The 11,242-nt window shown below is 49.1% G+C and overlaps 5 protein-coding genes across 5 annotated transcripts; 2 read left to right on the top strand and 3 right to left on the bottom strand.

Annotated features, from left to right (window-relative positions):
• Positions 1-398: 398 nt before the first annotated feature.
• On the bottom strand, positions 399-1,547 carry F5891DRAFT_1803 (uncharacterized protein). The gene is made up of 2 exons (XM_041370813.1): positions 1,526-1,547; positions 399-1,474 (listed from the first exon to the last, which is right to left on the bottom strand). Exon 2 carries the CDS (start codon positions 1,324-1,326, stop codon positions 697-699), a length of 630 nt encoding a protein of 209 aa, XP_041233715.1. The 5' UTR covers positions 1,327-1,474; positions 1,526-1,547; the 3' UTR covers positions 399-696.
• On the top strand, positions 1,525-4,154 carry F5891DRAFT_991720 (uncharacterized protein). The gene is made up of 11 exons (XM_041378143.1): positions 1,525-2,234; positions 2,287-2,376; positions 2,427-2,538; positions 2,588-2,632; positions 2,687-2,715; positions 2,775-2,898; positions 2,951-3,109; positions 3,162-3,354; positions 3,402-3,690; positions 3,745-3,860; positions 3,916-4,154. The coding sequence occupies exons 1-11, from the start codon at positions 1,976-1,978 to the stop codon at positions 3,997-3,999; spliced, it is 1,500 nt and encodes a 499-aa protein (XP_041233714.1). The 5' UTR covers positions 1,525-1,975; the 3' UTR covers positions 4,000-4,154.
• On the bottom strand, positions 4,155-5,447 carry F5891DRAFT_991707 (acyltransferase-domain-containing protein). Its single transcript, XM_041378142.1, has 7 exons — positions 5,205-5,447; positions 5,138-5,156; positions 4,972-5,076; positions 4,801-4,912; positions 4,658-4,749; positions 4,544-4,602; positions 4,155-4,494 (listed from the first exon to the last, which is right to left on the bottom strand). The coding sequence occupies exons 1-7, from the start codon at positions 5,365-5,367 to the stop codon at positions 4,163-4,165; spliced, it is 882 nt and encodes a 293-aa protein (XP_041233713.1). The 5' UTR covers positions 5,368-5,447; the 3' UTR covers positions 4,155-4,162.
• Positions 5,448-5,537: 90 nt separating this feature from the next.
• On the top strand, positions 5,538-6,206 carry F5891DRAFT_1659 (uncharacterized protein). The gene is made up of 3 exons (XM_041370751.1): positions 5,538-5,787; positions 5,837-5,901; positions 5,955-6,206. The coding sequence occupies exons 1-3, from the start codon at positions 5,649-5,651 to the stop codon at positions 6,087-6,089; spliced, it is 339 nt and encodes a 112-aa protein (XP_041233712.1). The 5' UTR covers positions 5,538-5,648; the 3' UTR covers positions 6,090-6,206.
• Positions 6,207-6,258: 52 nt separating this feature from the next.
• On the bottom strand, positions 6,259-11,204 carry F5891DRAFT_1655 (MRC1-like domain-containing protein). The gene is made up of 9 exons (XM_041370749.1): positions 10,257-11,204; positions 10,075-10,202; positions 8,304-10,023; positions 8,039-8,244; positions 7,441-7,983; positions 7,189-7,391; positions 6,946-7,133; positions 6,742-6,894; positions 6,259-6,681 (listed from the first exon to the last, which is right to left on the bottom strand). Exons 1-9 carry the CDS (start codon positions 11,127-11,129, stop codon positions 6,403-6,405), a joined length of 4,293 nt encoding a protein of 1,430 aa, XP_041233711.1. The 5' UTR covers positions 11,130-11,204; the 3' UTR covers positions 6,259-6,402.
• Positions 11,205-11,242: the final 38 nt, after the last annotated feature.

Here is an 11,242-nt window from a genome sequence, read left to right as displayed (position 1 = left end):
CTGTGACCGTACTTATACGAAATTGAATACCACAGCAAAGCATGGTTGTGAGCCCTATTCCCGCGGCGGGCGATATCATGAAAGGGCGAAATGCGCCTGAAACAAATATGAAGATGGCGCCATCATCGGGGTCACTTATCAGCGTGGCTTTTGGAACAGCGGGAACAGAGCCGAAGTTGAGTCGTAATTACAGTGCTCTCAGATAATTCGACTGTGCATTGACACGGAAGCTTGACTGATAAAATCTATGCATTCCATCAAATGAAACTATGGAGTTCACTTACTTCGAAGACGAAAACTTCCCCCTTCCTTTGGATTCTCTGTGAAACAAGCTCAACAGCAAGGTAGACTCGTCAAGATGTCGTATAGCTTATCCAACGTGTTTGACGCCCCCTCAAGTTCCCATGGTACGCGTGGTCAAGCCTAGAATATTTGTGAATGGGCAACATTCGACCAGTCGACCGCCTCTGATGTCCTGTCTCGCATATGGCCTTGACTGGTAGCTGACTTCTCGTGCTCGGACTGTGTTACAGCTCTGAAAGCATTTTGCAGGACAAGTCACTACTTCATGTTTGTAGCAGCTAGGACCAAACTGGGATTCGGTTCTTCTAGGTGCACAAGATGAGCAGCGCAGCAGCAATCAGGCGTGTTTTTCATTACGATGCGTGGTGTACGGCAATCCAGGCCCCGTGAAGCCTAAACACGTGGTACGGCGTGTTCCGATGTCAAGCCATGGACATCATCGTTGGCTAGGACTACGCCTTTCTTCCTACATCTTGTGAATAACTTTCCGCGTCGAAAACAACCTTGCAAGAGGATAGCTCCGGTCGCTAAGTAGTAGGGCGCTGTGCCACAATACAAGTTTTCTGTATATCGTGCATGAAATAATCCCCTAGCATCCGTGGTCCCGCTGTTGATAAGAACATGGCTGCCGTTATTGATTCCTCCAAAGGTCAATGATCCGTCTTTCATTGTAATAATTAATGGAGGGATGGGAATATAAACGCCGAAGATATGTTGCAACTGGCCGCCGGTGATTTCGAGAAGGTGGAAGGTCGGTATTTCAGTAGTTCGCAAACTTCTGGAGTATGCATGTTTACGCCTCCTTTGAACCAGAAAGAACGACTGTCTTCTGATCTCTGTATAGTATGGGTACCCTGTACCCTCACATCGCCACAGCCGCTGAAAGTTAGTAACCTCGTCTGATTGAACGGTAACCGTGACAAGTGCCTGTGCATAGAAGCAACCGTGGATTGCGCGTGACAGCCGCTGCAACCTCATCTGATTGAACGGCGACGAGTGACATCCCAACAAGCGTTCTGTCATATGTCGGAGTGGCGTAGCTCCGCTTTCGCGGAGGACATGGACTAGTTGCAACAGTAGACAATGGGCATTAGCAGGAAGGTAGCACAGCAGCGAAAAGTGGTTTTAGTAGCGATTTCATACCTCCAAAGGATCCAACGTAACCAAGGCCCTGTTAATCAGGATGCGTTACAGTTGCCTCTACATTATAAGTGTTACTTACAGAAAATTGGAATGATGCTAAGTCGGATCTATTGTTGACTACCGTAATAGATGGCCACAGCCTGGGCCTGGAATCTGGATAACGCAACTATTTAGCTTCCCGCTACCCACGCATGCCTGTAGGCTCCGGTTACGGTCTGGCGAAACAAGTTCACTCATATGGCGACAGGGTTTTAATGCACTGTTAATCGTGACTGGTCCGAATCACCCGCTTTCAATTTGACCGTACCGAGCGACGTGAACCGAGTGGACACAGGTGGACACCGCATATCATGTAACCGTTACCTGCAGTGCCACCCAATGATTGATCGCGCCAAGCCCATGTTCCCCGGCATGTTGTCTCTCGACTCCGAGCTTCACATAACCAGCGTTTACCATGTCACAACTCGTGCCTTGTATTATAATAAGTTACCTGGATCACACCCTAGTCAAATTCCCTATCCTTTAGTCCATGGCAGAGCGTAGGGCTACCCATACTCGACAAAACACTGACGGTGTCTCAGGCATTCAAATCATCTCTCAGGAATGTAACGGGCAACTCTCACCCAAACCGCTCTCGCCCACAGAACTCGATTCAGTTAATCATCAGGATCTTGAGACTGGCGAGCCTTTCAGACCGAGATTCAAAACCACCTGCGACCGTTTCCTCCGCAGAGGCAAGAAGCCTGTCGGCGTGATACAGAGCATTAAGAAAATATATGGATGTTCATGTGCGTCTCCGCCGCCCGTGCGATGTGGTCAAGTACCTCATGGTTTTCACAGGGCTCAATCTGCTACTCCTCCTGACGCCTGTAGCATGGTGGGCGCATTTCGACGAAAATATGGTCGATTATCATACTGCTGTCTTTTCACGTATGTCGTCTGCCGATTGATTCATCACCAGCGCTCATTTTCTTGTGTAGTTTGTTTCTTGACAATTATACCACACGAATGCTTATTCGACTACTGCGGTGAACAGATGGCTTTGTATTGCGGCAAGGATCTTGGCGACTTGATCACGATCACTTTGAACAAGTAAGCCAAATACTCTTCCATTTCATGTTCACAGCCTAAATAATAGCAGTGCGGTCGAGGTGACCCTGGCTATCATACTCCTGCTCAAGTGCGAGTAAGTAATCCGTTAGCTAACATGCAATCATCGGCGTGATGCAAACTTTACAAGGCTCAAGCTACTTCAATCGACCATCACCGGTAAGCTCCGAAAACAGTAGTTTTATTTCACACTATTGACAAACCACATTATCTTGCAGGCGTGGTCCTATTGCACCTCCTCCTTGTTCCTGGAGCCGCTTTTTTGACAGGCGGTGCTCGAATATGGGAACAAGACCTGCACCCTGCCCACACACAACTCAACCATACCTTGCTTACTGTTGGGTACGTTTTTCTTATCATCTGGAGTTATGAGGACAACTTTTTACATGCACAGGGTGTTGGCCCTGTTGTTGCCGGCTTCATTCTACGCAGCTATAAGTGGTAGTACTTCTAGTGGGATATCGGCCAACGGCGAGCTCCCAGACCTTGGTAGTAACACCCAAACCGACTTCTTGACCATGAGCAGAGGGCTTGCAGTGTTACTCCTTCTTATGTAGGCTCCTTTCCTTCTCTTGCATCAGACTTGTGACGAAGCCTGCTGTCAGATACATCTGTTCGCGGATTTTCTATCACAACCCTCCTGGTGCTGGGAACAACTCGTTGACCCATTCTTTGACACCCGCCCAGCTCAAGGCTTATGAAGCAAAACTACAAGAAGAGGAGCCTGATGTTAACCAATGGGTCTGCATCGGCGCTCTGATTGTTAACATCGCGGTTGTGGCTGTGACCTCGGAGTGGGTAAGTGTCGTCGAACGACTAGGTCTACATTTATTGACTTTCAGCAGTTGGTGGACAGCATCGAGCCCGTGAGGCATGTTTCCAACATCACGGAGGAGTGGTTCGGCTTGGTCCTCATTCCATTCGTTTCCTTCTCAGCGGATGGTGCTGTTGCGGCAGGCTACTTTTTGCAAAAGGCTTCTCGCCGAGTATGGTATAAGACCAAGGATCCTGAACCGCCCAATACTCTGGCTAAAGCTGAAGCCATTGACTTGAGCATTCAGTTCGTCTTGCTCTGGATGCCGGTCCTAACCCTGCTCGGCTGGTGCACCGGAAAGCCTTTCAACTTGTTATTTGGTGCGTTACTCACGAGTATGATGCTATTGCCACCAAAGCTGAAGAGCCTGTCAGATTTCTTTGAAGTTGCACTACTCCTAGGTGCCTGCTTCCTTGTCAATTTCGTGACTGCCGACAGTAAAACAAACTGGGCAGAGGGATTCATTTTGTTGTCATTTTATGCCATGATGGTGAGTTTCTCTCCACTCAAAGTAGCAGAAGTTCAATCTAGTCAACTGTGTTTAGGTGCTTTGTACTTGGTACTACACGGGAGAATCTGATGTAAGCAGTTTGCTACTCTGTCCGGGACTGTCTGCCACAGATTCTTGAAATCCATGTTTCAAACCTATACCTACATTCTTCGCTCATACATTGTCTTATGCAAATCACGCCCTACATGTCATTGTAAAACCAGTATATATTCGTTGCTCGTGTCCGAGCGCCAACTGTCTTTACGATACACACGATTGTTGCGTAAATGAATAGCCTCGAACTATGAACGAAAGTCGTTCAGAAGGTCGCCAGAAACTCGTCTACCCAAAGCTTCCACCGCTCGTTGGATGATCGCAGTTACATCGCTCCGCGCCACGTCCATATGTCGTTTGTGTGGTGTGCGGCCAACGCAGCCGCCCGGATAAAGCTCATTGCTAAGTTTCGAATTCGTACCATCTTCCCCGATAAGCGGCACGTACGAGCGCGCACTCAATGCAGCTGTTATTTCTTCAACCGGTATTGGATCACCGAACACCACGCCAAGTCTGACACCTAATCTTGGAAAGTACTTGCAAGGGAACGAGCGGTGTCCGGGCATCAATTTGTCGAAACCTAACATCACGTTAAGAGGACGGCGCACTACTGGTTCCAGATGCCATACCAGTGAGCCACATCGGTATGATGAGAGGGGGAACTGCAGTTTCCATCAGGATTCGGCCACTGAGCGTTTCAAGTGTGATGACTGGATGTTCAAAGGGTGAAAAGAGTGACTTACACTCCCCATTTGAACCGCGGCAAGCGAGCGACCCCGTTTGTCCGCGGATAGTCGGGTGGTTGGTTGATTTTTCCCTCTCCAAAAAGATGCACCTGAGATCTGTTAATGCGGGCACAGAAGAAGTCAGGTTGCCTGGCACCCACCCAATGCCCTTCATTAAGTCGTTTGATGGCAATATCTACGGAAGGTTGGAAAATTCCTTTTCCGCGAAATGTCTCTAACACCTGACCCTTACGAAAGAAAGCGGAGAACAGACTTCCTGGCCGAAGCTTACATTCAGTCGCCTACATTCCGACTATCTCCGTACAACATACGGGTTGGTGAACATTATCTCCGACGCGCCAAGCGACCACCGTGTTGTATTGGAGTTCAAGTAGAGTTCTATTGGGAGCGTTCCCCACGCAAGTGGATCGTCTAGTCTGTGGCAGTCCAGGCTCAACTCTCAGTATGGACGTTCGCGTGAGAAGCTCGAAAACGGACGTGGAAATATGATTCGCAACTAAACATGTATGAGTGGGCGTCGACCGAGACGAATTACGGGACACACCTGTTACTACGCCCTGTCCATGTCGCCGCCTCTCGTCGTTCCGCAGAGCATCCAGAAGAATATGGAGGTTGCTAACGGTGATGGAGCAAAGCCCTGAGTTGAGAAATGCTTTGCAAAGAAGGCCCGTCGCTGTGATTGTGGCCGTTGACAACAGCTCGGCCATGTCGCACACTGAGAACAACTTGAAGCACTTCTTATTGATCCCAAATTTATCATGGTGACCAAATATGCCGGCATCATAGCGATTTGTACGACCCTTTGATGACTAAGCATTATGTTCTCTGAGCAACTTTAGTCGATCGAAGCCTTTAACAAGTTTCTGGTTGTCATCCCTCACCCGTCTTCTATTATTTCCCTCCCGCTCTCTTTCACGACGTGTGACGCTCGCGCAGCCCCTGCTGGTGCTCAGCGCAGCTCTCCAGCCTTCTATTAAATATTAAGGCCATGTCTTCCATGTTTCTCGTCACCTTTCTCTCCGCTATTATCCTGCTATGTCTATTTTCACCTGTAGTCAGAAGGTCTATCATGGCCGGTGACGACCTCCTTGATGCCCACGAGTCGGGTTTAGCTCTCGTCGCGTCCCGTAAGTTCTGTTCTTGAGTTATATCAGCTGCCTTTTCAAATGTTTCCAGGCAATCCATTCAAGGAATCAGGACCTCCAGCGTGCATGGCCAAACTTATCATGTTGAGGCATAAAGTGAATATATTCAGTTTACCTTCGCTTTTCGCCAACTCACCCTTGCAAAAAAGATTCAGACGGGTACACGCAAACGTAGATCCCCGACGCTCTCACGCCAATCACGAAATATCGCACTCATCCAACCCACTCGCCCGCGCGCGTCCTGGGTTCGTTTTGGAAGAAATTTTGGACATCAATATCACTAAATTACAAGCATCTTCAATCATTTGACACTTCTAATGTCTGGGCCGAGTCTTGTAGAGCCTTATCGCCCGTTATTTATATCTCCGCGATACCCATCTTAGATATCTACCTCGTTCATCTTTTTCTGGGTGTACATGCCTCCCTTCGCCTTCCATCCACACTTTTGCTTTGTGAACATACGTGTTCTTGGTTTGCATCTTTACTTTGCAGTGATGTTATTACAGGTGGAAAATAAATGTACAGAATAGACCTTTGGCGGAACAACAATAGTGAAGGCATAGGATTGAACATGAATCAAGATGCGAAAGCTAGATACTATGCAAATCGATTACTCCTATCGGACACACTGGAGAGCATACTTCGCCCCTTCTCCAGTTTGCGAGGAACAGGTGCGCTTGAGACAGAATTGCTTCCGCTGGCCGCTTGGGTTGTTCTCAAGGAACCGCCGCCCGTCTTGACTTTGGCCTTGGCGTGTCCTGTAATGGCTGCACCGACAACAGACCGACCAGTCCCCTGGTTGCCGCCGCCTTGACCTCTTGCCCACGAACGTAACTTTGTTTTCTCTTGGTCATTCTCCAATATCCGGTTTGGGCGCTATGAAAAGGAGATTATCAGATTACAATGAATTTCAATTTCATCGAGCGCATAACAGACCTCCAGACCAAAGTCTGTGTGGGACAGTGCAGGTCGCTTTGCAAGTGCATTGTTGGAGCGCTCTACCATCACTTTGACAGGAACATGATGATCGATCTCCTCGTCCGCCCCGTCGATCCATGATGTGTCCTCCGGATCCATAGATTCAGAAGTCTACCCAAGATCAGTGATAGCAAAAGCTAGAAAATGCGCTGTGAGGCTTACCTCTCTATTCCTTGCGGCTTCCCTTAGCTCAGCATTCAGATCTTCGGTCGTGACCACTTTCCCCGTCTCCTCATCTTCATCTTCGCTAACCATTCGCGTATCTGCTTGCAAATGGACGAACTCAAGGTCGTCATCAATCAACTCATGCTGATATGCATCATAGAATGCTTTTGTTTCTTGATTTCGACCTATGGAGGGAGACGTCGGCTTCAAGATCGCAGCTTTAACGATTGTATCACTTGCCTAGATCTTCGAGAGTATCACCATCAATCTTGCGCTTCTTGTTCATACCCCGTCGTATTCGCCTGTTATTCTCGTCCTCCTCGTCATCGTCGCTATCCTCTTCGAAACCGATACCACGGTCGCGACGCTTCATTCTAAATTTACCATCAATAGCATCCTGGTGAAGCTTCTCCAATTTCTTGTCATCTTCGTCCTCGTGCTCTCTATGTATGATTCAGCTGGTTGTCTCGATAGTCTACCTTGAATGCGCACCTGAACTTCTCCTGGACCAAATCGGCCGCTTCTGTCTCGGCATTCATGACCGCATCATCGACAAGACCCTCCACAAATTTCTCGTCATCATCATCATCATCATCATCCTCTGCCTCCTCGTCTTTATGGATAGGCCCGAAGCCAATCAGTTCGTCTTCGTCTGATTCCTCGGCCTCCGCAGCAACGAATTCAGACTTCTCCAGCTTTCGTTTGGGCGCATTGAAATTTGGATGCCCTCCCAAGACATCAAACGCATTTCTTTTGGGCAGCTTAGAGATTAGTAGAGGGGGTAGAAGGGAGCCGTCGTCTTGCATGGCGGTTTTCCTCTCCAATGGCGAGCTACTGCGCCGCCCCAGTCGGTAAAGAGGTTGTACATCCGGTGATTCTTGCCTTGCCTTGAAGGACAATGTTTGGAGTGGAGCACGCTCACTCGACGACGGAATTAATTCACCCATCAATGTTTGAGACGCCAGAAGTGGTGACATCTGCAAGGACTTGACACGATATTGTTCAGCATTAGGCCCCGATGTCTGAGTCAAGAACCTAAGGGCAAACAAATTTTCTAGGAATGAATTAGATGCCACTCTGATAGACTCACCCGTTCTCTCGGATGTACCATTCAGGGTTATTATCCTGCTTCTGATCGCCGTTTGCGATTTCTATAACATACTCCTGTTCTTTTTCAAAAATATTGTCAGCCTTCCTGCGCAGGGTACTGCTGACTTCTAGTGCGGGTTCCAGTCCAACATCAAGTGACAAAGCGAGCTCATTGCAGTTCCCTTCCTTGAAGCTGGGCCCCTCATCCTGTAATAACCACCACGCATCATTTTCTGGACTGACTTACAACGAAGAAGATTGCAAACCTTTTCATCTGAGAAAAATTGCGAAAAACCTCCTGCGTTTGCGAGAGGATCCCGAGGTACAAAGGATGCAGGACTGCTCTTGCCGAGGGTTTCAGAAAAGGAAGGTAGTAGTGTGCGGGGTTCGAAACTCTTAACCATGTTCTCCTCGTCTTCAATGTCGGAAAACGATTCTCCTGGTAGGGATGTCGGATGTTTTGACGTAGATTGGAGGAGTCTGGTGGTAAACGGGGACTTTGAGCTTGGGGAACCCGATAACGAGTCATCTTGAGCAATCTCCTTCAATGGCGAACGCTGTAAATCTTGTTCGGGTGAATCAGAGGGACCACCGAAACCTCCCAACGATGTCGAGGACGATGATCTCAGGTGAACAGCATCATTGACGTCAACAAGGGACCCCGGTATACTACCTAAGGTAGGTCTCGCGAATGAAGGCGAGTGTCGAACGACAGCCTTGTTTTCTTTATCCTCGCTTCTGTCGTACATCAACGTTTGACTGTTCTCTTTGTCATTCTCGTCCTCTGTTTGGTCTGATTCCGAGTTACGTATCACTATGGCGTCGGAGGTCAAGTCTTGCATCGAGGAATCTGGCACAAGAATTCTAGGAGCATCATCCTCGTCGTCGGAAGTCACCATTAAAGGACGACGAATACCGCGCCTGTGCACTTGGCGCTCCTCATCTTCAACGTCCGTCTGTTGGTTTGCATCATCGTCGACATCGAGACCTGGTTGGTTCTCCCGGTCGTTGTCGCCCTCGCCATCAGTATCCATGGGCTCTGGAGTAGCAGAACCCCGCTCTTCAGGAGCATAATCCGCATCGTCCTCGTCTGTGTCGTCTACTTCCATGTCGCCAGGAGTAGAGTCATCGCGCTCTGCCACTTGAAGCCCTTTCTGCACATATACATCAAGCCTGTCTCTGAATGATGCATTCTCCCCAGCTTCTACAGGCTCTTCTAATATCCTGCCTCCTCTTTGTTTCCAGTCCTCTTCTCGCTGCTGAATTGTCGCAAGCTTGCTGGCCTCAGCTTTCTGTATGAGCGCTTTGTTTAATTGCTGTGCGGTGAGTGGGACCTTTTTGTCCCTGCCCCTTCCCTTCCGATCGAATGACGACATCGCGGAGTCCCTGAGGTACTCGGACATGTTGGCTTGTGCAAAAGGTTTTGCGCGAGAGCCTGACGATCCTGGTATGGATTTCCGGCTCAACGCAAGCTGCCTCGCCTTCCCCTTCGAGGGAGTGATATGTTGCAACTTGTCGGCTTTGCGTTTCGCCGCCTCTTCTTGGGCTGTCGCATGCATGCTGTTATCAACAATCTCTAAATCATCGTCGCTATCTCCGGCCCTAGATGACCGCCTAGCTGCGTCTTGAAGGGCTCGTTGCTTCAACTCCGCGAGAGCACGTTTGTCGTCAGCTTCCTTGCGTTTGGCTTGCTCTTGCCTCAGTAGGTCGGTAAGATTCGGCATCTCTTCGTCAGTGCTATCAGAAGCCATTGACGGTGGCTGGGAAGTTGCACGCCGTGACAGATTTCTGGGAGGAGTTTGTGCACGGGGATGAACAATAGTAGAAGATCCAAGTAAACGTGAAGGTACGCCGAATGAAGATTCGCCTTGCGCCAATTTTTTTCGTGCTCCAGCAGCGGGGGGTAGTGCGGAAGGCGAGGAAAAGATAGATATTGGATCTGAGGGGAGCTCAGGCTGCTTTTGCTCCTTACGCAAGGCTTCATCCCTTGGCCAAAGTCAGCAGCATTCTCTTGGACAAAAACCTGGTGTCACCCACTTGACCAGCTCAAAAAGTCGATGTTTGGTGTACTTTGATTGCTCAGTACGCACCACCTGGACATTCTTGCTCGCAGTAATCCGCGAACTCTCCAAAACAGTTTCGCGCAGGTCCTTTTTAGTCGGAGCCTATGCGTCGTATGAGTGAGAAATGGAATAGGTGCGAGAGAGAGGTCAGACTACCTTGATTTTGAGGCATGCCGATTCGTCCTTCCGCCTGGATTTGCTACCCTTCTTTGATGTGGTACTCGTAGAAACGGATTCATCCTCAAAACGAAGCGGAGGGACATCCCGAGCAGGTGCCTTTCCCTTGCCTTTATTAGCCTTGGGCCTCGTTAAAGGCATTTCCAATTCTGATGTCGAAGGTGTGGGAGGAGATCGCAGCAAAGGAGTGTTAATTGGATGGTGAACAGGCGATACCGAGGAGGAATTTTTGGACTCTTCGCGCTCAGAATCAGAGTCGATACAATTCCTCGAACGTCTGACCTTGCGAGAAATAATCGGTGAATCTTCAAGAGGCTCATCAATTGGGGAGGCAGATGGGTCGCTTGTAGGGGGCAACAGTGTACCATCAGAAAACCCATCGGAATTTTGTGGTAATGGAGAAAGAGGCGTGGCATCTGCATGAATGATTTGTTTGTCTGCAAAGGATTGAGGTTGAAAGGGTGGCGACAATGACGACCGTTCAACAACTCGAGGCTGTGCAAGTGGCTCCTCATCATCATCGAAGGCTTCATCTAGCGCTTTTAGTTGGGCTCTCCATCCAAATTGATGTTTAGAAGTGGCATCGACCATGTCATTATCGTTTGTACAAGTCGTTGAAGAGGATTGTGAGCCTTGCAGCGCATCGAGCGCCAATTCATGGGTGGACTCGCTTTCCTTACCGCCCAAGGGCTCCGATTCTACACGAGGAGAGCTGCGGTCGGTGAGTGTCACAGAAGAGTCGCGTATTTCAGGTTGGGGGTCCCTACGCCTTCCGTACGTGACTGGTGCGCGTTTTATAGGGTTGACGGGAGATGGATTTGGAGAAATTTGGTCCACGTCCATGGCGGACATGTTGGCGTTTGCAGTCAACGAGCGTGTTGGCCGATGCCGGCTTAAGCCTATTTGTTGCTGTAATCTGAGAACGGCTTCAACACCGTGGCATGCGTGACGTGTCACTCTGTGAC

This window comes from Suillus fuscotomentosus, assembly GCF_016647785.1.
Source record: "Suillus fuscotomentosus strain FC203 chromosome Unknown F5891scaffold_1, whole genome shotgun sequence".
NCBI classification, from domain to species: domain Eukaryota; kingdom Fungi; phylum Basidiomycota; class Agaricomycetes; order Boletales; family Suillaceae; genus Suillus; species Suillus fuscotomentosus.
This window is presented reverse-complemented; position numbering and strand designations above follow the sequence as displayed.

Coding starts and splice junctions, on each gene's coding strand:
- F5891DRAFT_1659 (XM_041370751.1), top strand. CDS start 5,649: ATGTCTTCCATGTTTCTCGTCACCTTTCTCTCCGCTATTATCCTGCTA. Junction 5,788..5,836: donor TTTAGCTCTCGTCGCGTCCC/GTAAGTTCTGTT, acceptor AAATGTTTCCAG/GCAATCCATTCAAGGAATCA. Junction 5,902..5,954: donor TTATCATGTTGAGGCATAAA/GTGAATATATTC, acceptor CTTGCAAAAAAG/ATTCAGACGGGTACACGCAA.
- F5891DRAFT_1803 (XM_041370813.1), bottom strand. CDS start 1,326: ATGACAGAACGCTTGTTGGGATGTCACTCGTCGCCGTTCAATCAGATG.
- F5891DRAFT_991707 (XM_041378142.1), bottom strand. CDS start 5,367: ATGGCCGAGCTGTTGTCAACGGCCACAATCACAGCGACGGGCCTTCTT. Junction 4,913..4,971: donor GAGATAATGTTCACCAACCC/GTATGTTGTACG, acceptor TCGGCCAGGAAG/TCTGTTCTCCGCTTTCTTTC. Junction 4,495..4,543: donor CATACCGATGTGGCTCACTG/GTATGGCATCTG, acceptor ACGTGATGTTAG/GTTTCGACAAATTGATGCCC.
- F5891DRAFT_991720 (XM_041378143.1), top strand. CDS start 1,976: ATGGCAGAGCGTAGGGCTACCCATACTCGACAAAACACTGACGGTGTC. Junction 2,377..2,426: donor TCATACTGCTGTCTTTTCAC/GTATGTCGTCTG, acceptor TTTCTTGTGTAG/TTTGTTTCTTGACAATTATA. Junction 2,539..2,587: donor ATCACGATCACTTTGAACAA/GTAAGCCAAATA, acceptor AAATAATAGCAG/TGCGGTCGAGGTGACCCTGG.
- F5891DRAFT_1655 (XM_041370749.1), bottom strand. CDS start 11,129: ATGTCCGCCATGGACGTGGACCAAATTTCTCCAAATCCATCTCCCGTC. Junction 8,245..8,303: donor AATTTTTCTCAGATGAAAAG/GTTTGCAATCTT, acceptor TGGTTATTACAG/GATGAGGGGCCCAGCTTCAA. Junction 6,895..6,945: donor AAGCCGCAAGGAATAGAGAG/GTAAGCCTCACA, acceptor GATCTTGGGTAG/ACTTCTGAATCTATGGATCC.